The sequence below is a fragment of the Oryza sativa genome, chromosome 12 (genome assembly GCF_034140825.1).
Source record: "Oryza sativa Japonica Group chromosome 12, ASM3414082v1".
Classification (NCBI taxonomy): Eukaryota; Viridiplantae; Streptophyta; class Magnoliopsida; order Poales; family Poaceae; genus Oryza; species Oryza sativa.
In genome coordinates, this window is record NC_089046.1 from 898,873 (window position 1) to 922,824 (window position 23,952).

The 23,952-nt window shown below is 44.5% G+C and overlaps 3 protein-coding genes across 6 annotated transcripts; 1 reads left to right on the top strand and 2 right to left on the bottom strand.

The window, feature by feature from the left end:
- Positions 1–1,589: 1,589 nt before the first annotated feature.
- Positions 1,590–3,506, bottom strand: LOC4351337 (uncharacterized). The gene has a single exon (XM_015763284.3). The coding sequence runs from the start codon at positions 2,910–2,912 to the stop codon at positions 1,974–1,976; it is 939 nt and encodes a 312-aa protein (XP_015618770.1). The 5' UTR covers positions 2,913–3,506; the 3' UTR covers positions 1,590–1,973.
- A 6,809-nt stretch (positions 3,507–10,315) lies between these two features.
- On the bottom strand, positions 10,316–16,077 carry LOC4351339 (uncharacterized). The gene is made up of 6 exons (XM_026021775.2): positions 15,944–16,077; positions 15,160–15,342; positions 14,928–15,053; positions 14,545–14,739; positions 14,124–14,291; positions 10,316–11,043 (listed from the first exon to the last, which is right to left on the bottom strand). The coding sequence occupies exons 1-6, from the start codon at positions 16,013–16,015 to the stop codon at positions 10,660–10,662; spliced, it is 1,128 nt and encodes a 375-aa protein (XP_025877560.1). The 5' UTR covers positions 16,016–16,077; the 3' UTR covers positions 10,316–10,659.
- Positions 16,078–17,047: 970 nt separating this feature from the next.
- LOC4351341 (uncharacterized) lies at positions 17,048–23,658 on the top strand. Of its 4 annotated transcripts, none has more exons than XM_015764427.3 (7): positions 17,048–17,558; positions 21,191–21,434; positions 21,670–22,144; positions 22,234–22,576; positions 22,793–22,891; positions 22,968–23,088; positions 23,292–23,658. In XM_015764427.3, the coding sequence occupies exons 2-7, from the start codon at positions 21,296–21,298 to the stop codon at positions 23,513–23,515; spliced, it is 1,401 nt and encodes a 466-aa protein (XP_015619913.1). In that variant the 5' UTR covers positions 17,048–17,558; positions 21,191–21,295; the 3' UTR covers positions 23,516–23,658. The 4 variants fall into 4 exon arrangements, with proteins under 4 accessions (XP_015619913.1, XP_015619910.1, XP_015619912.1 ...); XM_015764424.3 differs by having other exon boundaries at positions 21,284–21,434; XM_015764426.3 differs by lacking the exon at positions 17,048–17,558 and adding an exon at positions 19,974–20,231.
- The last annotated feature ends 294 nt before the right edge of the window (positions 23,659–23,952 follow it).

The following is a 23,952-nucleotide window of genomic DNA, read 5'->3' on the forward strand; positions in this document are numbered from 1 at the left end:
CTATCCTGCTACCCAATGGTTTTACAGTCGCTCCAACAAAACGTGTCAAACCAGCTGCAGTGGTTAATTAACACACAAAAACAACAGCTCATACTCCAACACCTGATTTAACTAAACAAGCACTCCAGTACAGCATTACAAAGCGAATGCAACCAGTCACATTAGAAAACACGCATAATCATGAGGAAATAGGCGGCCACATGATCTATGAGCTGTGATCAGTTTGTGTGACAGCAAAAGATTCTGCTTAGCTGAGACGCACCACCTTCAAAAATTACCTGACACAAAACACAAAAACTACCAGCACAATCAAGTAATTATACATTCAGTTCAGTTCAGCCATACATTCTTATCTCCCATTACACAAAACACTCCCTCTCTAGCCAGCTGCTGGTTTCTCCAGCCAAACAAGAGGCTTGGCACACTTGTTTTCCCTAGGTCCCTAAGCATTTTGTTTGATCCATTTCAGCTGGCTGGCTGGCATATCTGGCTGGACCTGCCCTTCAGTTGTAAGGCTATCAAAGATGCCACTCACATGTGTGCAGGGCTAGCTAATTACCCTAGACACATGCTTGTCAAAGCAGCAAGTGTTACTAATTTACTACTACAGGTTGCTTCTGCCAAACACTACAATATCACCACAGTACAGTACAGCTAAAAAGGAACTTTCAGAGAATGTGGGCACCTAATTTGAATTGGGAACTGGATTCCATCAATACAAGACAATCTACAAGCAACAGCTAAATTCTTCATGCTAGCATGATGTCCAACATAAATTTCAAGATGCAAAAAGAGCAGCTCACGCCCCCTAAAAATTCAGAGCATTATCCAGAACTCATTTGACAGATTATACATGCGCTCTTTTGATGTGCTTCGCTTTTATGACACATTTTGAGCTACAAAACTACAATCGAGTTCAGTATATTTTCCTCTTTCATAGTTCAGTGAGGACAATAAGAAACAAATGAATTATGTAACATATTGCCACTAATTTATACAGATAGAACGCATATTGTCTTCCTCATTGATCATCCAAATCCCCAATGACACCTCTACGCTTGACAAAAGTAGACCAACCGAAATTAAACCAAGGAAAAAGATACGGACTTATTCATTTTGCTAACAGAGCTTTCTTCAATCCCTCTGTTTAATTCATCGCCTGCCATCAGATTATACTTATAATAACCTTATTTTTCTGTTTCAAATGCTTAAATTCAAGCTGCTAAAAGAGAAATATGATCAACAGAAACTCAGGCCAACAGGAACTAAAAGGATATCATATTAGTTCTGAAGAATAATTCTGGTAAGTATCGTGTTTAGACTTCTAATATTTCTTTAGAGATTGGCCATAATGTCTGACCTAGAAGAAGATAACTAGGAAGAAGATGATGGAAATTTGTCACAGCATACAGACTGGTGGTTAAAACAAGCAAGGATGAAATCTAATTTATCAGACTAGTTATCAAATCAATTAAACAACTAAACATGTACAATTGTACCTTACAAGGTCTCTAAACATGAGGAGCCAAAATACACAAAAACGAAATCGCTTAAGCTTGAACGAATTTCACTGAAGTAGCAAAATGAAATGCACAATAAAATTCCCTCACCTTTATTGCCAAGCCTATATCCTTTTGAATACAGCAATCCAAAAAATAAGGGATTCCAAATCTGACACAACAACCATTTCTTCCCCATTGCTTGCTTGGAGATGAAAAGAGCTCCCCACTATGAACATGGCAATTATGAACATCAACATGAGCCATTGTAGAACAAATAACCCTCCAAACAAAACTGTTAAAAGAATGTGTTAAGTCTCATGAGCCAAGACTATGCCCTACATCTAGCAATTTGTGCCGCACTCATTGATATGGAACACTTGTTGCCTCATCCGACCGAAGAGCAATCCCATGCTTGCCAGCATAACTGGTTACCCTTGTTGCCTGAATTCCGCTGAAATGTCAAGAAAACATCTATGCAACATACTCGCTCTCAATCACCGGTTGTGTTCTTGTCCCCAGTGCTACAGGCGCTTGTGACCTCCCAACCTGTGCCATACGCAATGTCTCCCCAGTCTCTGCATTCTGTTCCATCAGTTCCAATTTCTTATCTCTTTTGTACCTTGCCAAACAAACCACAAGCGACGCCAACAGGACCAATGCTATGACGCCCCCAACCACGCCAACAGCAATCTTCCACCCCTTGGAGCTGCCCTTAGAACGACCTGTAGGAGTCGGTATTGGCGGTGTAATGTTGCCTGAAGGCACTGGACCAGGAGGAATCGCGCTAGAGTTCACCACTATCGAGAAATGCCCTCGGCGGTACGTCGAGCACACATTGCTTGCCTCTAAGTCCCGGAATTGTGGCACACCATCCAAATCAAACCACACGCACCGAGGAGCTGGACCGCCTGCCGGCACCGATCTAACATCACTGAAATTTATAGAAATTGGGCTCCCGGAGGCGACAAAGCTCAGCTCCTGCAACCCCACCGCCGACAAGTTGGCCGCGTCGTAGAGAAGCAGCCCGAGCACCGGCGAGAGGTATGTGTACCCGGGCAGCGGGTAGTAGTGGTCAGACCAATTGCCGAGATTGTGGTAGACGAGCACCACCCTCTCGACGTACGGCTGCACGACGATGCCGGTGGGGACGGTGAAGTCGAAGTAGTCGGAGAAACCTTTCCTCCGCAGGCTGCCGCTGCGAAGGCGGACCGCGGACAGGGCGACGCCGGTGAGGTTGGCCGGGACGGTGGCGTTGTAGACAATGCCAGTGTGCGGGTGCACGAAGGCCCGGTACGCGTGGTCCTGCAGCATTGCGTCCAGGGCCCTGGCCGGCGACGACGCCTGCGCCGCCACCCGGGAAGTGGCCAAGAAGAGCAGGTGGAGGAGGCAGACGCAGGCCAAGAAATCCATGCTCCTGCAGGGGGATCAGGGGGAGTGGAGCAGCAGCAGCCAGGAGCTGAAGAAGAAGAAGAAGAAGAAGAGTAGATCAGGAGGAGGATCTCCTCCTCCTCATCTACGACCGCCGGTGACGGAATCTCCACCACTTAAGTCGGGGCAGCAAGGACGAGATTTGGGGCGGAAAATGCTGGGACCAAGCACCACCAAGGACGCGCATTTACTCCCTGAACAACACAAGGGCGAGCTAGCTCCCAGTCCCAGTCTCTCCCTCCAAAGAGAAGACTTTAGCAGCAAAAGAGCAATGGCGATGGAAGCGAGGCACGGACAGATAGGACCGAGTCCAAGATATGGTGGGAGAGGGAGAGCGAGAGGAAGACAAATCGGGAGGAAACAATGCAAAAAACCAAGATTGGATTGGAAATGGATAGAGGAAGTGAAGAATTGGGAGGGAACGAATCAATCTTGGAGAAATCCAATCCAAGCAAGCGGGGAAGCTGGCTGCCACAGAATTTGGGGAGGGATTAACGCGCCCCACGAATGATTGCGACAACCAAGACGAGGACTTGGAGAGAAGGAGGAGGGGTTTGGGGATTTGATGGCGAGAGTGAAGCAATGGAGAGAGAGAGAGGCTTTAGAAATGGAGATGATGGTGAGGGCTTCTATGTGAATTGCACATTTTTATGAGGGGGTTATATGGAAATGTTTATGTTGTGTTTCCGGGTAAAAGACACGGGATTACAGTTGGCACACCGCCCACCAGAATTTACTGCTTTGCCCCTGGCCTGGACGGCTGAGTTGTGGGTCCAGGCTGTCAGTTGGTCTGTGTGCGCTTTTGGCGACGTGTCCTCTTTTCTAACGTTTCGATTCTTCCGAGGGGCTTTTGTGCAACTCCCTAGTCCCTATTCTGCAAGGTGAGAGGGTGCTTGATGTAAAAAGTCCTCAGAGGCTGACCTGTAGGGCCCACCTGCAACTTCAAGGCGTCCAGCAAAGCAAGAGCTTTTCCAACGACCAGTGAGAATGATACCGAACCAGAACAATAATCTCTTTTCCAACGTTAACTGTCGAGCTCAGGGGCTTTTCCAAAACCAAAACAAACAAAAAAAATAAAAGTGGTTCCACGTGGCAAAGAAGCTCATCATCTTCTTGTGCGGTTGGTTCTTGATCAGCACTCGGAAAAGATTGTGTGATTGGCACTGCTCTTCTTTGTTTCTTTGGCACTTTGAGGATTTGTTTTTGCTCAAGAGTGAAGCTAGCATTAGTGCATTATCATGGCGATGAGATGATGTCTTATATGTGACGCAATCAACTTGTCATCATCTCTTCCTTCCATCTTGCTCGTGTCTTTGGTTTCATCTTTGTCTTTGTCTAGTGCGAGGTGGATCTAGGAATATTTAATTGGAGGTGTTGAACAAACTATACAAAATTATAGCCCTCTCTATGTATGAAAAAAAATTAGTGCGAGCTTTTAATCGGGGCTCTCCACCCATGGTTACAACGTCGGTAGCAAGGGCTCGAGACCCCACCGCCCCTACGATGGATCCGCCAATAGTTACTAATAAACAATAATATTGTTCACTTCGTATCCAAGGGATCAAAAGAAGACAGCACTAGACGCTACCAAATGGATATGCGCATTTATATACGTGAAGTGATGATTGGGCTCATTTTGGAACATGATTCATAATCCAGTTGGCTAGAAACAATGACTAATCACGCACTCATCACTGACTAAAAACTTTATAACCCACTTACACCATATGTGACAAAATGCTCACACCAATAATCTGGTCGAATGCACAAATTAACTAATCGAAGCGTCCGGCCATTACAGCTTCTAATTAAGCGGAAGACACTAGCTCCGATACAAACGATAAATAATTTTAGGTAATTTGTACTCTTTGAATTCTAAATCCAAGTAATTGGCTAAGACTTATAGGCAATAGCTTAAACAATAGTTAGTGCTACAATATTGTAATTGCAAGAATGGGCCGCTCTAGCTAGGTGGTTTTCCGGAGACTTTGCAGCGAAGACTTTTATTGCTGACTCTAGTTTATCCTCTACAGTGTCTTGTGCATCGATCATACTTTACGGACGAACGGAGTAGTACAGTACTATCAGAGGAGGTCAACTTAAATTACAAAACACAAGTCAATGCCATTGATGAAACCTAATTATTGCAAGAAAGTACTAATTCTAAACATTAACAATGCTCTTGATAATGACAGATTGAGTAAAGGAGCTGGTCCCACTTTGCCTCGCGCCCGTGAAGAATTATTTATGCAATTAATTTAACAAATGATGTCTATATGAGGATGACAACGAGCTCAAAATCATCTGCAATAGGGAGAATATGAATTTATCAAAAACAGTATTCACAAGTGAATGATGGGTTCTTCTATATAAACGAAAATGCTATACGTACGACTTGAGTGTCCGACCGGCGTACGACTGTGTATTACACGACGTCAAGAGCTGTGCTGCTGCTGCTGTTCTGTCATACGCCGTTAAGTATTGTGCCGCTCAGCCGTTTCGTCGTACGCCGATCGGATGACGCAGTCGCACGTATAGCAGTGTTCCTGTATAAATTCAGACATTAGACAGTAAATTACTATCCCAACCAGCACCTTAATTTGTACGTAAATACAACCATAGTGGTCCAGAACATGCAGGAGAAGGTTTGATAGTGGTGTTATTGCAATCATCAATGTGCAATACATTTGATCCCCAATGCGTGGACTTATGGGTGCAATCTATGGGTACTACTAGCTACCAGGGTGATCAATCAAAATTTGTCATGTTCTTGGCCGGCCTCACACATGCATACATGCTGGCAAGGACCATTGTCCTCTTGTTCTTTCTGAGAGTCATAAATATGTACCGATGTACACAAGCTAGCTTAGGCCACAAAATTAAGGAGGAGAAGTCAGAAACCATTCTGCTCTTCAAAATTGCTTTTACTTCCCCAACTTGATCAAGACAGAGTACGTTTTAAGCAGTGAATATACGGGGTGTGAAAATGGTAGGAAAATAGGTTTAACCATTTCCGTAATCATTTCATTTTTCTCGGAAATGAAATTAAAAAGGTAGAGCCCAAAATAAAAAAATGGGAATATTAGAAAATCATAAGCAGAATGACAGAATCATACTGGTATTGATCATAAACCGTGTCAAAAACATTAAACCGTAAAATCACATTTGTAATTTATTGTGACTATATAATATGACCACGTAAATTCAAGTTCACACCTACGTAATTTACAAACCTTCTCCTTTAGCTATATACTCAAATTAGAGATTTAGTTGAGGAGTCAATGGACCTCTAAACTATGAGCCAAATAGAGACATTGACCAAAGATAATATGTTATTTTTAGAAATACGGTATTTACTGTATTATAGAAATGGTAATTTCCACATCTAAAGTATTGAAAGAACTAATCTTTCTTGCAAAATTAATGTGCCACGCCATCAAAGAAATAAGGACCGTTCGATTCTCGCTCTAGACGTTGGTGGTCGTTGGATCCTCTAATTGGCATAGTATATTCTAGACCCTTGATGAAACTCCTATCTATTTCTAGTCCTTACACATCCTTATACCTCTTTTGTTTTTCGGGCCTGTTCACTTTGATATTATTTTCAACCTTACCAAATTTTGGCATTGCCAAAATTTTAGCACATGCAACTTGCCAAAATTTTGGTAGGATTTCTTATATAGTTACTAAAATTTGGCAGCAAACTAAATGTAGCCACTTTTTTAGTAACTTTATCTAAATTTAATATGGTTGAAAATGACATCAAAGTGAACTGAGCCATTCATTTTCACCCTTCCCCCTCCCACACCGTGAGACACCCACCATAACGCTCTGTCTTCTCGCACTCGCCGCGCCGTCTCGCACTCATCGTCGACCTTGGAGCCGCCCGCCGCCGCCGCTGCCTCATCGACTCCTCTCCAAGACTCCATCGCCACCGCTGGCCCCCTCTCCATCTGCACTGCTGCACAGTACGTATCCTCCCATCCAAAACCTCCTTCTGTCCAGCGGCAGGCGCGGCAGCCACACCTCCTTATGTCCTTCAGTCCTTCCCATCCAAAACGCCACCACGTCGATTCATTCCCTCCTGGCCGCTCTCTAGCTCCTCCTCCATGGTGATGTCTCCTGGTGGCTTGGAGCTGGCAACACCGGAGGAAGGTAGTGATGAAGCCGGCTCAAGAAGGCCCAAAACGCCGGTGTGACGAACAATGCGTCAAATCCGATAGCGGACAAAGACGATTGTAGATTACCATTAAGTAACTTGAGTACAGTTGAGGAACTATCAAGTAGTAGTATTTGGATTTGTAATATGGATGCTTATGTTCAGCTGAAGCATCAACAATTGCAACTTGCTACTTCTGAATATCACTATGAGTTTGTCCTGATTAGTGTCGGTTTCGGATGAAGGTGTCTGAACCTTTGTGTAGACAATAGAAGGGAAATTCGATGAAAAATAGGAAAATGTGCGGTTTAATTTTGGTTTCATATAGTCATCCTGATTTTTAATAGGATTATTCTTACATCAGAGTGAGTTAGTGTCACAATGTTAACCCCTACTTATGTAATTCGTGAGTTTCTCTGCAAAGCTTGAGCATGGGTCAAAATGATTGCAATCTATTTGATGTATATAATTTTTTTATCAAGGATTGGGGCCTCACTACCTTAAAAATAATTTCATTAGGAAGCAGCGAATTCATGGTTGCCAGTAATGGCTATCATTTGTAGATCTTTTGAACAAAGCTGAAGCCATATCCAGAATTAACCAATGGATACAGTGCATTAGGAGAAGGGTTTTTTTTTTGGTGGATCATGGATAGTTGAAGCCTCTATGTTGAGAGTATGTCATTATTTATACTTAACAGGAGAGCTTGCTACTTTGCTTGATATGCCATTATTCTTTATTTCCTATGCCCCTTCCCTTCCAGAGCATAAATGGTCTTTTAGTTTGAATCTACTAAGCATCTTCTGCTATTGTCTTTTAGTATTTCTGCAATTGGTTTATTACTTATAAAATCATGGTGTTAACCACCTAATTTGGTTTACATAATTTCTCTCTCATGCATAATCCTTTTCAGGGCAATCTACTGCATGAACACACTGGTAGCAGTTGTACGTATATACCTGGTCCTGGTCCAAGGTAATACTCCCTCCGTTTCGAAATGTTTGACACCGTTGACTTTTTAGCACATGTTTTACCGTTCGTCTTATTCAAAAACTTTTATGAAATATGTAAAATTATATGCCTACATAAAAATATATTTAACAATGAATCAAATGATAGGAAAAGAATTAATAATTACTTAAATTTTTTGAATAAGACGAGCGGTCAAACATGTGCTAAAAAGTCAACGGCGTCAAATATTTTGAAACGGAGGGAGTAGCTGATTACACTTCTTATATATCCACCTCAGATTGCATGTTTTTGCAGAGAAGCCATGTGAAAGTGTTCCTGGAGTTTGGTGGATATGGGCAAAGTGATATTCTTTTAAGAAAATCAAAGACATGGTGTGTATCACAGTGAGTCCAATTGTCAATTTTCTTTTCTAACTCATGTTGTGAACGGAGACATGCATGTTAGTGGAAATCCTGAGCTATCACGCAGGTTATGAATTCCTCATTCAAGTTGTTCGTGATAGAAATACTAAATACTTCACCTTTTTATTTCAGGCGCTACAAGCTGCAGAGGTTCCATTTCACCATGTATTGTACGTTAAAAGTCAGTGTTTCCAATGTAATTGTTGGCCATACAAATTGCAGGATGGTTGCAGCAGAGCAGTAGAGCAATTTTCAAACTACATAATAGGGTAATCAACCTTTTCTGAACCTCCATGGACGTGCTTGCTGCACTACTCAACATTGAATTAGCACGGATGTGACAGAGACAACGAGGGCAGATTAATTACATGCCATCCTTTCTTGATATTTCTAACAATAATATTTCATTGAATCATCCAAAATTTCCTCACTAACTCAAAATTGATCATTCAGATCATTGGGCATTAAATAGGTGCCGCTCAATTATTTTTCCTGACAATTCCTACATGATATCTATTCACGATGACAAAATAGAGAAGGTACTTCTTTTACAATGTTTTTTTTTTGAAATTTACTTCTTTTACAATGTTGGTATTGCTATTTTTGTATAGAAGAGCAGTAGACATCAATACAAGTCACAGTAAAGACATTTTCCTCTTTTATCTGTCTAGCTTTCTTAATTATTTTACTGCAGTTCAGCACTCTGAAGAACCGGACAGGAATTTCATCAGCACAAAACAATACCAGATTGGACAAAAACTGGAGATGAACAGAGACTTTACCGGTTGTAATCGCCCTGTTATTTCACTACCCAAGTATGGCATCTCCTGCAAACCAAATATTTCAGTAAGCATGACATCTCGTGCATCGAACAGTAAAAAAAATTTAGACTAATATGATCTTAGGCTGCTTAACCATGGGGAAGCTTCTAACTGCTTTGCTCCATACCATCAGCGTATGTTATGTAACAGTTTATATGTACAGAGCTTTTATAACGGTATGTAAAAAGTCGCGCAAAGCGTGACTAATGTGGCTAGTAAATATGATAAAAATAAGGAAACAGAAGGTAGAATAGCAAAATTATTTCCGTATTGTTTACCACTTATATTTTTATTTTTATTGGTTATCGTTTCAAAATAGTTCATTCGAGAGAACATCGGAGACGAGCCTCGATCGGTCAGAAATTTCCAATACCATTTTCGCCCCCATGCAACACAGCACACGATGATCCTTTTGATGGCCGACATTGCGAAGGAACTTGCTAACACAAACTGCTAAATCCTTTTGTGTACGTAGTGAAGCTGGAATTAAGCAGGTGACTATGTTCTTCTTGGCAAGCCTAACTAGTTTAGTTAGCATGGCGTACTGAAAGTCTGAAGGAAAACCAACGGAAAGTATTCTACAGTGGTTTGATCTCGCAACGGATCTGATATTCCTCACCTAACAAATGCAAGCATATATACTCTACAGTGGTCTCATCTCGATCGATCAATCCCCTGGATGTGCTGAATGTCGGCAAATAATTTATCAACAGCTCTGTCTGGTAACAAATGCACTCCTGCTTATCAGGATGGGCTTCTGCACATACAGGTGTAAATGTGGCCTTTACTCCCTCGTTTTTGGCCCAATATTTATATTTGGAAATGTTGGTTCGAGCCATCAGCAATTACAAGAGCAAGCGTATGTATGTACTTGTAAACAGAATAATGGATCATGCAACTTGATATGATAACCAACAGGAAATCGAACACCAGAATGGAAGAATATAGATTCAAAGGGTCTAGATTCATGCACAATGTGAAGTGACAAAACTGCATACAAAAGATACGCATTTTGCGTATTCCCGAAAATAATTTGACAAAACTGCATTTCATTAGCTTGATACACTAATCTCGATATACAAGTGGTAAACTCACCCTTGAAAATTTTCCTCATTTCGGCTATTCACACCAGTCAGTTGTTTCACCAACCCAACATAGAACTCAAACCATATACTGAGAATTGCAGACTTTATCTATGTATTCACACCGGTCAATTTCACCAAACCTAGACAGAACCCAAACCATACACAAAACCAAAAATCTATAATTAAATTACATTTGCAAACAAATGTGGATAAAGAATGGACAAAAAATATATGCACAGCAGTCACAACCAAACCAATTCCAGGCCCAGAGAGGACAACGAATAACATTCGTCAATCTGTGTCAGGTACCAATGCATTTGGCTTTGAGACATAGCTTGGTAAATTGGCAGCACTGCTTTTAGAATTGCTGGATTTGGGGGATGATGACTCACATGAGCTGAGGATTGGAGATTCAGGCCTTGAGGGGACAGGAGATAGTTCTTCACGGTCTAAATATGCTTCAACTACCGGAAACATATCTTCCGAGTAAGTGTGATTGCTATCTTCTCCTGGTATACTGTCTTCCATGTCATCATCCAAGGGGGCAACATCGTGGGTGGTGAATTGATGAAAATCTACTATCTCACGCAAGAAACGATTTTCGCGTGCGTACATGGAATTTTCCTGCGCCAGTCTTGATTTCTCGGCCAATAAGGTCTCCAGTTGCACACGAATCTGTTCAATAGCATGTTCTTCAGGCATGTATTTTAAATATGCAGAAGACATGTTGTACTCATTACTTAACAGTGATAAGTAAAAAATAACTAAAGTCTGTTGTACACAAGCAATGAACCTCTTCTAAGTATGAAGTTAGGGACAATCGTGTTCTTGCCCTTACTTTAAGTTGCAATTGTGATTTTGCCCCTCTTTTTTAGGGTTTGTGATTTTATTTTTTAAATGAAGCTTCAGTTTGCCCCTGCTTTAGATGGCGTTAGGTGGGTCCAGATTTTGTAAGATAATAAAATAGATAAGGTAAAGAAAAGAATGTTTACAAAATATAGAAAGACTATTGTACCCCTGTAAAAAACACTTACCAGTTACCACCACCTAAGCCATCCAACCCATTCTCCTCTCCCATTCCAAACAGGTGGATGCAAGCGACGGAGACGGAGGTGGCGGCACCGGAGCAACTCACGAGCAGGCTGCGACGGCGCAAGTGGCAGCGCTCACCAGCGTGAGCAGCGGCTGCTCGGTAGAGAGGGAGCAGGCGGCGCTGCTCGGTCAATGCGCGAGCAGGTGGTGGCTCAGCGACGCTGTAGCAGGGGAAGGGGTGCCTTAGCTTGGCTCAGCAATGCTGTAGCTTGCTGCGAACATCGTTCAGAGTAGGAGTAGCAGCAAGGACACACGACAAGCAAGCTCATCCACGAGGCCAATGCAAGGGATGCTGCCTCCTGATTTTCTTTTTTTTCCCATCTCATAGTTGATAGTATATATTTGGGAGAATTTTGTTTGGTAAATATTTTTTTCTTGTGAATGCGATGAATCCTTGGTGAATTTTTTGCGCCCTGTGCAACTTCTGTAAAAGTGATATCCAAGCTCTATCAAAATTTGTCAAGTTTGGTCAAATTTGAGAGCAAATGTGAAGGGTATATATGTCTTCTTGCAGCTCATTTGACACTGTTAGTTGGTCTTAACAGAGTAAGGGCAAATTGAAACTTCGTTTGAAAAAAGTAAGGGCAAAATCACAAACCCTAAAAAGAAGGGGTAAAATCACAATTACAATCCAAAATAGGGGTAAGAATGCAATTGCCCTATGAAGTTAATAATCAGCTTAAAGTACTGAAAGACCAAGAACAACTATAGGGGGGTTGAATATAGTAATTCAAATCTTGCCCCCGAAAATACTCATCAAGCCGGATTTCTCAAAATCCTTACTAGAACCCCGGCTATTAGAGAAGCCGGATCTAGAAAAGAAGAAAGAAGGAATTCCCGAAACTAGAAGAGGAAGAGAAAAGGAATTCCCGAAACTAGAAGAGAGATGAGGAGGAGATAGCAAAACTCATCATCGCAAAGTTCAAATTGCAAGCGGAATTTAAATTGCGGAATTTAAATGAACAAGGCAAAAACGAAATCTTTCAAATCATTTCATTCATAGGTGATGCAAAATAACCGCTCAACTAGGAGCAAACATACACCTTCAGAGGAACATTAATACAAACTTAAAATCTCTCGGACAAACACACTCCAAACTAATCCTAATACAAAAGCCTCTCGGGCAAACACACTCCAAACTCACACCGAAACTCTCACCGAGCATCTCAAAAGGATTAAAAAAGAGCAACCTCCACCCTTGCATCCATTTCTCTATTTATAGCCTAAGACCCCCTAAGACATTGTCACAAATGCCCTTAAGGCAAACCCTATCTCAGATGCAATCCTGGCTGTTCGTTCTTCCTTACATCCGAAGGAAACCTCCTGGATGCTTGCCACGGCGTTGATCCAAAGCTTCACATGCAAATCAATCTGCGTGCTCCCTGTCTTGACGAATCTGAGTGCGACACGTTGCCGCGCCGAAATCCCGCGCACGCGAGACCGCGCTCTCTCCTCCATGTCGGGCCCGCATGCCAGCGAGCCACCCAGTCCGAAGCCGCTCCCGCGCGCGCTCCAAATTTCACGTGGGTCCCGCGCCCGCGCGTGAAACCGATGCCGCGTCGAGGGAGAGGAGCGCACCAATCCAAAAGCGCCGCGCGTCTCGCCGATCCAATCCCGTGCACCGTGTGGGTCCCATGAGAGACCGCGTCTCGCGCGTCTCCGCTTGCTTGTCGAACAGGAGACCACCACGTGTCCTTGTGCCATACGATCTCCCGCCTCCGCGCGCGCATGCACCTGCCGAGCCGAGCTGGGCCGTCGTCTTGTCTAGGGCTGCTCGGCTTGGCCTCCTCCCGTACATCACCTTGGGCCAGCCACGTGCCAGCCCACAAGCCAAATGGCCAGCTCGGGTTGGCCTCCCTGCCAACTGAGCCCATGCATGGCTAGCTAGCTTGACTTTTCCACCGAGCCATGCTAGTAGCAACCGGTACAGTGCAAGCTCCTCCTTGCACATGTACAGTACGTGTACATGCATGTATGCTAGCTACAGTAAGTAGCAGCAATGCACTTGCACAGTTCTTTCTCCTTCCGATTTTTTCGCGAATCCTGGCGCTTGCACACTTGACCTTGCGAAGCCCGTTGCGAAGACCTCCTCACACGGTGTCCGCCCACCGTGTGCAACCTTGTGTCTAATCTTGTCACCCGGCATCCTTGATCGTTCTGGACCTCAACCCCTCCCTGAGTCTAGTCCCGATCCACCGTTGACCAAGATCGACTCCGATCATCTGCACACACATGAACCAAACAACCGTTGTCTCGGCACAGATGTCGCAATCTGACCAATGTTAGTCCACGCACACACTTCTTGCACTTCCAGTACTTGTCAATTTTCCATCACAAAAGAACTATAACCACACATGGTTTTACAAGTACCAATGCTTAATAGTTTATCCGACATGATATAGTGGTTCAAATTTTCATCACCAATACATCAGGCTTTCATATCAACCAACCACATTGTGCAACGTACTGCAAAATTTGCATATCTTTTTCAAAATTGTCCAGAAATGCAAGGGAAAGAAGAAATTTCACACTTTTCAATGGTCATAGCCAGAGTTTTGGGATGAGTCATCACAAATTCACCATCAAGAAGAATGTAGTTCTGATAACTTTATCATGAGAATAAAATAATTCCAGGGTTGCTTGCTTGGAAAACATTAACATACCAGGTCATCATCCTCTTCAGTTTTGCTCCCTTTCTGCTTTGCTTCTCGCAAGAACTTGTTCTCCTCTTCTAGCTGAGCACATCGCTGCTTCGCAAAAGCTAGATCAGCTTTTACTGTTTTTAGTTCACGGAGCACAAGTTTTGCTTTAGCAGCCATTGCATTAGCAACCTGAAACATTTTGGGGGGATATGAGAAAGGCATCACTAATCTGAAAATGTTTGTCCAAATACATGGGAAGAAAAAAAAAGGTCTTATTTCAAGCCATATTAACCATAAAAACTGATAACCAAGAACTTAGCAAAAGGAAAATAAGTATTAATACTTTTTAAGTACAAGCATAGCAAAGGTTTTGCCATATTAAAAAGGTCCAAGTTTCTGTACGTTAAACTTCCACTACTAGACCCAGCATGTGGCACCTTACATCGCGAGAAGCTTTTAATTGGGTTTCCTGGGCTGCAGTTTCAGCTTGATCATGTGAAAGATTAGGAGGTCTTAATGTATCAAATGCTGGGTTCGGCATATAAGAATTCGAATTGGCTTGCTTCCTTCTAATTTGTATCTTCTTTGTCTCCTCAATGATATTGGATGTCTTATTGTCCACAATTGTGAGTCCTTCCTGTTAAAGAAAGAAGAGAAGAAGAGGTTATTGAAACCAATGTGATACTAAACGAGAGAAAATGGAAATCCCAGAAAATCCAGAACAACAGCAAAGAGAGATGTAGAGTTGAGAAATCAATCAGATGGGTTGTGCCATTAGTTATACTAAATATAAAGAGCTGAATTAAGCTAAAAATAGGACATTACTTCCAACGCATCTCTGATTCTTCCACCAAGTTGGTTGACAGAAGCAGCAAGAGCTTCCGACCTTGTCCGGGATCCAGTATCTCCTGTCCTGCTGTGGTTTTCAAATGACCAGCGAGATCGAGATTCCTAATAAATATCACAAATTTTGAGAACAATGTGAACATAAATACAACTTGGAACATCAAGATATCCTACTTATTCTGCTTTGTTTTTCTAATACTTGCCACCTCACCTGAGCTCCAGTGGATGAATCAAACTTGCGAGGGGTCTTTTGTTTTGTGTACTCGTCAGACTTATGTGCTGTGCCATCCTCATCAAGAATTCCCTTGGCTTTTCTTGCCAAAGTTTCCCATAGCCCAAGCTTGGGCTCGTTCATACTTTTGATTGATGTGTAACTGTACGATGAAGAAGAGCCCTATTCAGAGAAATTGACATGCTTAGGATACATCATTTGTGACTTGTGAGACACACACAGACATCTGAAAGGACGGTGCAAAGTGATCATTAGAGACCAACATCAGTTAGTGATTTCTTTTATCCTTTTGGAACAAAATGTTTTGTTTATCTGTAGGTGATAAACAAATGGGATGATTTAAGGAGTTTGTACATTAAGGAACAAAATGATCAACGAACCAGCGAGGAGCCGAAGGTGGTCGAATCAGCACATGGTGGTTTCTTAAGGAACTGTGATGATCTGATCGATAGGCCTAAGAAATTGATTCTAATTATCTCACAACAAAACAAGTAATCTTGCGGTTATTTTTTTTCCCAGAGTAAAATAGTAGTAATCTGCAGTTAAACATAGGAGGATTACTGTACTGGTTAAGGGGAATCAGTGTCCTTTTGCTAAACAAGCTTGTCCTCAAATAAATTAAGATGCACGATCAATCAAGGCAGCGACAAAAAAAAAATCTAATTTGATCCGATCAACAGGGATTGAAAACTGGGATATACTACTACAGTACTAGAAGCAAGCTGAAGAGTGAGAGACAAGGAGGGGGGAGAGGGGCGCATGCCTGCGGCGGCTGGGGGTAGGAGCTCCGGCGATCATCGGCGGCGATGGGGCCCTGCTTCCGGCGGTAGGCCATGGTGGCGGCGCGGCGGCGGGTCGTGGCCCGGACCCGGAGTAGGAGAGCAACCAACCAACTCTGAATCTCCCTGATGCCTCGCCACCTTCCTCCCTGCAAACTGCATCGATGCTTTTGCATATGAAACCCTCGCCTCTGGATAAATTAAATTATTTACCAAATTAGGTACAGTTACATTTTGTGGGGAAGAGACATTCAAATTCAGTGGATCTCCAGAGAAATGAACCAGCTGGCGGATAGTTTGGCAAAATCGACAATTTCCAAGCCAAAATCAAATGGCTTTTGACTCTTCTGATATTTCCAATATATGTGAAAGGTCTGATTATCATGTTAAAAAGGACTTCTTCTTACTCCTAAGGGAGATGTAACTATAGATTCTGTTTTAAAACCTTTTATTACATAAATAAATATCATGAGTTCTAAAAATATTGTGATTGGATAAGAAGTATAGGTAGTTAAAAAAATTTAATAGTAAATGGTTATGATCGGTTAAGAAAAGAATATTGGTACATAAATTGTTATATTTTGGAATAAATTCTAAAAGCTAAAAAATAATATTTTTTTAGAACGGAGGAGTAATACATAGTAATAATCAAATATGAAATATCCACAATGTTGGTAATGCAATATGCGAGGAAGTAGTGGGTGCAGATGCATAAACATAAAAAGGGGAAAGGGAAAAACAAGAGAGAAGAAATGCCCTCCTCCCTTCTGCTGGTTTGCTTTAAAAGCTGGCAACAGCGATGACAGTAATCTGGAGCGGGAGGTGGGGCTCCACTCCACGTACCGAACCCAATAGCAAAAAGTACACTGAAGTCCCTCAACTTGTCATCGAGTTACAAAATCATCCTCCAACCACAAAACCAGATATAACCGCTTACTTTTGATCCTTCCGTGTTTTTGACATCGGTTTTATCTAGCGTGGCAGCTGAGTTAGCGTGGGCCCCACATGTCAGGCTAACAGCGTCATTTCCCTTCCTCTCACTTTCCCCTCTTTATCTCCCTTCCTCTCTCTCTCATCATCTCCTCTCTGTGTGGGCTGGCCCCCGGCCGGCGGGTGGCCGGGTGGGGAGGAGGTCGGCAGGGCGAGGCGAGAGAGGCGCCCGGCGACGGGCGATGTGGAAAGAGGTGCTCGCGTCGATGCGGTCGTCGTCGCCGCCGGCAAGGTGGGGGGAGGTGGAGGCAGGGAAGGGGAAGAGTGGAGGGAGTGGGAAGGGCGGCGACCGGCGGCGAGAGTGCATGGAGAGGGAGGAGACAAGGAAGCCAGCGGCGAGCGCGCAGGTAGATCCTCTTCATCGCCACTTTGGGCCGCCTCGTCGCCCGCAGGAGGTGGCCAAGTCGATGTCGGCAGTTCTACGTCGCCTCCATGTACTGGTTCATCACCACCCTCTCCACCGTCGGCTACGGCGACATGCACGCCGAGAACACCGGAGAGATGGTCTACACCACCGCCTACATGCTCTTCAACCTCAGCCTCACCGCCTACATCATCGGCAACATGACCAACCCTGTCGTCCATGGCACCAGCCGCACCAGGAAATTCGTTAGTAGTCACTTTCTTTGATCGATCCCTTGCTGTTTCTTGATCAACAGCAATTCTTTGGTGTTCTATCTTGGTTCAGTATACTCTAGTACTCACAAGTCACATCACATGATGGTTTCTTGGCGTGTGTTCTTGGTTTTAATCACATGATCTCAATGTGATCATGTGATTTTTATTTCTTTCCAATTCTTGTTGGATGTTCGTGAGGAGTAGTTGATATCTTCTGTGGTGTAATTTGAGTGAAGGTTTCAGAGATGAATGCCGAGTACTTTGCGCCGAGAGAGGATATCATACTGCAGAATGAAGCGCCTGCAGATCTCTACATCTGAAGTGGCGGCGAGCTTGGAGAGCTGGGGTAGGGCTCCTCGCGGCGGCCGGCCCGGAGGCAGGAAGCCCTACCTCGCGCGCCGGATGCGGGCGGCGGGGAATGGCCGGTGAGGTGGTATGGCGCGTAGAGCGCGTCATGGCGCCGATGAGGTCGCCCACCACCGCTCCGTCGCCGCGGCGAAGAATCTCCTCACGGAGCTCCACCCGTTGCCCACATCCCCGCTGCCACGCCCCGCGCTGCTCGCGCTCCCCGCCGCGCGCGCCCGCCACATCGGCCTGTTGTGCCCAGCTGCTCTTTGCCGCCACAGCGGCACCGCCCGTGGAAGAGAGGAAGAGGAGAGGGGAGAGGAAGCCGAGGCTGACAAATGGGGCCCACGTGGGTTCCATGCCGACTCAGCCATCACGTCGGATAAAACCGGAGTCAAAACCACCGGAGGACCTAAAGTGAACGGTTTTGTAAGTTGAGGGATGATATATATCTGGTTTTGTGGTTAGGGACGATTTGGATACCACTAGCTCGCGCCGACGGGCCTGGCGGCAGCGGGGCGAGCGACGGTGGCAGCACGGCGGCCACGGCGGCGCGAGGCTTGCGGACGGCGGTGACCGGCCGGGCGGCTAGTAATGAACGACGGCGGCGGTGCCGGTGGCAGCCGCGGCTATGGGAGGCAGCAACGGCAACACCCGTGGTGGCAGCGGCGGTGGCTGACGGTGCGGAGGCAGAGGCCTCGGAGCTCGTCGCAGCGGTGGTGTCAGCGGCTGGACGACGGCAGCAGCGGCTGCTGTGGCACGGTGGGAGGAGGCACGGTGGTGCGTTCGGCAGTAGTGGTTGCGGTGGCAGTGACCGCGGTGGTACCGGAGGCATGGCGGCCTCGGACGGCTAGCCGAGGGCGTGGCAGACGGCTGCATTTGGCCGGTTTACAACCCTGTAGGGTCGTAACCAGGAAAAAGGAAAAATATACCACCACCCACACACCGACAACGTCAACACACAACCCGGGATAAGGCTAGCACCGGACCGCCCGCTGCTAAGCGTGACCGACCGCCACTAAGCGTGACCGACCGCCACTAGACCAACAAAGGAACACAGACGAGATCGCCCCCTAGGGGATGCCAAAACGACGTCTTCAAGAAGAGAAGCGACGGAAAAAACCGCCTCCGCCGTCCGTCGGGGCTCAAAGGAGCCAAGACTGGGCTTTTGCCCGGCAACCGCCCTTGAGGAGTCAGACAGCACGACAACACCCTCAGAAGGGGGAATGAACCATCGTTGTCGGCCCGGCCAAGGCCGGGCTAGGTTTTCACCCGCCGCTCACGACCTGTGAATCCATGGCTAACGCACCGATGCTCCACCACCACTCTAGCTCTGCCGACAAGTGAGACTCCTACACCAGCGTCCCTCGCCGGCTAGCCTTCGTGCGCCGAAGACTGCGCCACACCCATCGACAGTTCCTCCTCACACCAAGGTCACTTCCACCACCGCTAAATCCATTAAAAAAGGACAAATTTTAGCGGAGGGGGCTGCTACGGGCAAGTTGAGTACTCAGATTCGGCGCTTGCTTGACATCTCTCTTTGAATTTTGGACAAAGCCGACCAGGAATCCAGCTGAATGACACGAGTTACTCTCCCGAGCCTCCTCTTTATTCAGAAATGAAACCAAGCGTTGAGAATAAGTCCTTCCCTTTTGTGTGAATTCCCGCCGGCCGCGCCTCTCGCGCTAAGCCAGCCTCCATCTCCGCCTCCCGCGGTTTGAAGCCAAATTTTGGCATGCCTAAGAAAATAGGCCATTTCAATATTGAACTTAGGCTATTTTGGCTTCAATCCAAACACAACTTTACCTCACCAAAATTAGGCATGCCAAAACTTACCAAAATTTATCAGGCATTTTTAGGCAAACCAACCCTCGATGACAAGTTGAGGGACCTTCTTCGATGTACTTTTTCCAACCCAATAACGTGGACCGGGCCGACAGATCTGGCCCATAACTAGCATGCATTGTTTTCCAGGCCTTGGATGGGCTTTTGTGAAAATACGGCCCACTCGGTGGATGTCTTGTCTCCTTATCTGCAACGTGCCCACCCACCAGTCCACGCAGTCTCCTTGCTGTGATTGTGTTTGGCGTTTGCTTCTGCAGTTCTGCTGCCACATTGTTGATTTGCTCCCAAATCCCAATCCGCCGCCGCCGCCGTCGTCCTCGACGGTAGCCAGCTCCGACAGGAGGTTCCCCGTGCTATCCCTCCCTCTGCAATACTGTGGTTTTGCTCTGACTTCCATCGGCTAGCCTAGGCGCAAAGCAACCCACCATGGCCTCGCAGCCGTTGCTCTTCCGGTGGATGCAACCCCACTGCAAGGTACTCCTGCCACTAATCTCCTCTGCACTCGATTCAACTCATTCCCAACTGATAGCTGGTGTTCGTAACTATGTACTCCTATGTGTTTACGCCTTTACGGTAGCAGGTCCAATCGCTATAGTAAAAATACTACCGTGTGGAATTTGCTCAGATGGTCAAACTCCAAACACTCTGGCTACCATTTCCATTCATTTCTCATTAGAGGGGACCGGCCAGTGATGGTCTGGTACTGTTAAGACATAATTTTTCAAAGCTATGAGTGTAGTTGGCATTTGTTTCATTTGATGGTATATATGGCAAAACTGTTGTATGTGCACGAGAGATAATGGTTGTCTCACATCTTATACAAGCTCTCTTAGGTTTACTAGAACCAAACTTTTCTACTTTGATATCATCTTTTTTTTCCCTCTGTGCTCTTGCATTGTTCACATGCTATTAACTCACTTACTCACAGATGTTTTACTTGCTTCAATATTGGATATTTTCAAGGGAGATTAAGACTGGATATTTTGTTGCCCAACGATTACAACAGCGTACAATTTAGGAAGCAGACTGTTTTTCTGAAGGATTTTTTTTTTAATAAAAGGAACCATACTGTTAATCTGTAGTGATTTGGTTACACTTGTAGTTTTCTTGTCTTTGCAGTTCATTAGATCAAATCCATGTTTCTACATAGAATGACTGAATAACTTATTTTAAACATGTTTTGCTAAAGATAGAGAAATACATAATGCTTTCTAGTTATACGCTTCCTCTGCAAAGTACTAAAATTATTTCCATTTCCCATTCTACGCTACTAGCAGGATTTACACAGCCACTCATTCATTTAGTACTTGACATGTTTTTGAGTAGTTCGTTTCTGCTTTGGTCATCTTTTCCTCCTTCTCTTCGTTAATCTAGTTACTTTCATGGAGTATAAGCTGGGCATGGTTTTGTTTGATAACGATTCAAATTTGCAGTGTGTGGATGCAGATTGATTTTTCAGTTTGCTTCTTCCGTTGGGACCCCACACAATTGTTCAGTCCAGAAAATGTGAGTTTCCTGCCTTGCAGTTGATCAGGTCAATGCCGATGCATCTCCCACGCTCCCTCCAATACCCACCCTCGACTCCACACCCTCTACATTCCACCGCCTTCTCCCACAGCCTCCGCCCTCGCCGTCCCAATGGTCCTCCCCCAGCCTTCGCCTCTGCCGAGTTCCCAGGTAACCATCTTCTCCATTGTGGAAGACTTGCAGCATTTGGATAGGAGGTTCTTAAAATGGGAGGTTTTGAAGTTGATGTGCTCTTTGCAAGTAGAATGCATGTTTTCCCCCATTTAAAATGGCTTATTATTGCGCCCTTCTTTTCATCTGGGTAGCAGAACTAGCACCAACAGCTAAAATGTCCCCAAAACTAGCAGAACAGCTTTGGCACTACTAAACCCTACAACTAATGCAGGTTCAGTTCCAGACAGTGCCCAGATGCCACCACGACGCCGCCGCCGCCGGAGTGTGGCTGGCATTGACCAGGACGATCTCCTTGACCCCGACGCCCTCGCCGACCCAGACAGCAGCTTCTACGAGATCAATGGCGTAAGGGTCCACCACAAGGTTTGCACCCATGAGGATTCCAGTGACCAATCTCCAGACTCTGCCATCACAAACGCGGACCAAAACCAAATTGGTTTGCCCATAGTGCTATTACATGGGTTTGGCTCGTCGGTCTTCTCTTGGACCCACATCATGCGCCCTCTAGCCCGCATTGCTGGTGCCAAGGTTCTAGCCTTTGATCGGCCTGCCTTTGGTCTGACATCCCGAACCATCTGGTCTGGTGATGACACCAAGCCTATCAACCCCTACTCCATGGCCTTCTCAGTCATGGCAACTTTGGCATTCATTGACCAACTCGGTGCCAAGAAGGCCGTCCTTGTCGGGTACGGATGTAACACAACATGTGTTGTTCTATACTTTAATCTGTGTGCATTACTTGATGAATTACATGTGTGTGATGGTTTGGATTCAGGCACTCAGCTGGTTGCCTTGTGGCAGTGGAGGCATACTTTGAGGCACCAGAAAGGGTAGCTGCACTTGTGCTGGTTGCACCAGCCATTTTTGTGCCAGTTTTCAGGAGGAAAGGTGTGAAGGAGAATGGTGTAGGTGAACAAGAATGGCAGAATAAGAAGGATTCCAATGATTCAAATTTGCCTACAAATCCACTCAATAGGATTTGGGGAAAATTCCTCGAGCTATGCTTGTGGATTGCAGGGTTTCTTATGAATATGATTAGGGCAATAGGTGGTGTTGTTCGATCTTTGTATTATAAATCTGTTGTTGCTGTTCTTCGATCATCAGTTGGCGTGATGCTGGTAAGTTTTTTTTAATCTCTAGTGTTTTAGCTGATAGCCTCTTCAATGGATACTTTAGTAAATGTGTCAACAAAAGTAAGTAAAAATTAGCTAAACTTGAATTATCAACTCTCACTGACTAACTGAATAGCAGACTTTTCCAGTTCACAAACATTTCTTTATGAATTGAAAATAGTCAGGTTGAATTCTTTTCTTGATTGGACTTTGGTGACATAGGTAAGATTGATCATGGATAAGTTTGGTATATTGGCTGTCCGCAATGCATGGTATGACCCAAGCAAAGTGACGGATCATGTCATTCAAGGTTACACTAAGGTGACTTATATGTCTCTGAAAATTCTGCAACTATCGGATCCTTATGCAAAGACTGAAAACTATGTCTTTTCTTCAGCCATTAAGATCCAGAGGTTGGGAGATGGCTCTTTTGGAGTACACTATATCCATGATCATGGATTCTATATCATCATCGAAAGTGCCTGTCTCAGAAAGGCTTTCTGAGATCTCGTGCCCAGGTTTTCATATACACTCTACTTTTGGGATCCTTCAATGATATACAAATAAGCAAAAAAAAAAACTATTTGTTATCCATGTTTGAATTTGCATTCAGGTTTACCAGTGAACTATCATTATTTTGGACAAATGGTTGGAATTATCTTGCATGTGGCTGATAAATGATGTTACTTTCTGGATGGTTTGTGTGTGTTTACCATTGCAGTGCTAGTGGTGAGTGGAGACACTGATCGCCTTGTTCCTCGTTGGAATACCGAGCGCGTAGCACGTGCGATTCCTGGTGCAGGATTTGAGGTGATCAAGAACTCTGGGCACTTGCCACAGGAGGAACGACCCGAAGAATTTGTCTCTGTTGTCGAAAGGTTTCTGAGAAGAGCTTTTGGGAGACCCAACAACGAGCAAGAGCAAGTGTTGCAAGCAGCTGTATGATATGAAACCAGTACCTGTAGATAAGCATCTAGTACTAGATAACCAATACATGTTTAGATGCGTTCTGTACTAGTTCTCTGTAAGCCGTTAAATTTTATTTGCTAAAAATAATATCATTAAGTTAACATTTGAATTTACTTTTATATGGTTATGATTTTAGTACATGGGAAATTTAAAGTAAAAATTTAGCTTTGGAGAAGGTATCAAGTTTGACCGCACCTTATTTAGTGGGACGGAAGTATACAAGATTAGTAGATCACAATAATCTAATCAAATCAACTTGCTTTTTAGCACAAAACCATGCTTCCAAACTTAAAGTGCAATCCACCAACCCCCACGACTACTCCAGCCATGGTTTTCAAAACAGCAAAAAAAAAAAAAAGTAAGGCCAGCTACATGAAACACCCCTTGTTTTTTTTTTAGGGGGGGGGGGGGGG

What these genes read in the sequence shown, in the direction of transcription:
- LOC4351341 (XM_015764424.3), top strand. Translation starts at nt 17,382, where the DNA reads ATGTACTGGTTCATCACCACCCTCTCCACCGTCGGCTACGGCGACATG. An exon ending in CCAGCCGCACCAGGAAATTC is followed by an intron (nt 17,559 to 21,283) that starts GTTAGTAGTCAC and finishes CCTGCCTTGCAG; the next exon opens with TTGATCAGGTCAATGCCGAT. An exon ending in TCATTCAAGGTTACACTAAG is followed by an intron (nt 22,892 to 22,967) that starts GTGACTTATATG and finishes TCTTTTCTTCAG; the next exon opens with CCATTAAGATCCAGAGGTTG.
- LOC4351337 (XM_015763284.3), bottom strand. Translation starts at nt 2,912, where the DNA reads ATGGATTTCTTGGCCTGCGTCTGCCTCCTCCACCTGCTCTTCTTGGCC.
- LOC4351339 (XM_026021775.2), bottom strand. Translation starts at nt 16,015, where the DNA reads ATGGCCTACCGCCGGAAGCAGGGCCCCATCGCCGCCGATGATCGCCGG. An exon ending in CCTACCCCCAGCCGCCGCAG is followed by an intron (nt 15,343 to 15,943) that starts GCATGCGCCCCT and finishes TTCTCTGAATAG; the next exon opens with GGCTCTTCTTCATCGTACAG. An exon ending in GAATCAGAGATGCGTTGGAA is followed by an intron (nt 14,740 to 14,927) that starts GTAATGTCCTAT and finishes TTTCTTTAACAG; the next exon opens with GAAGGACTCACAATTGTGGA.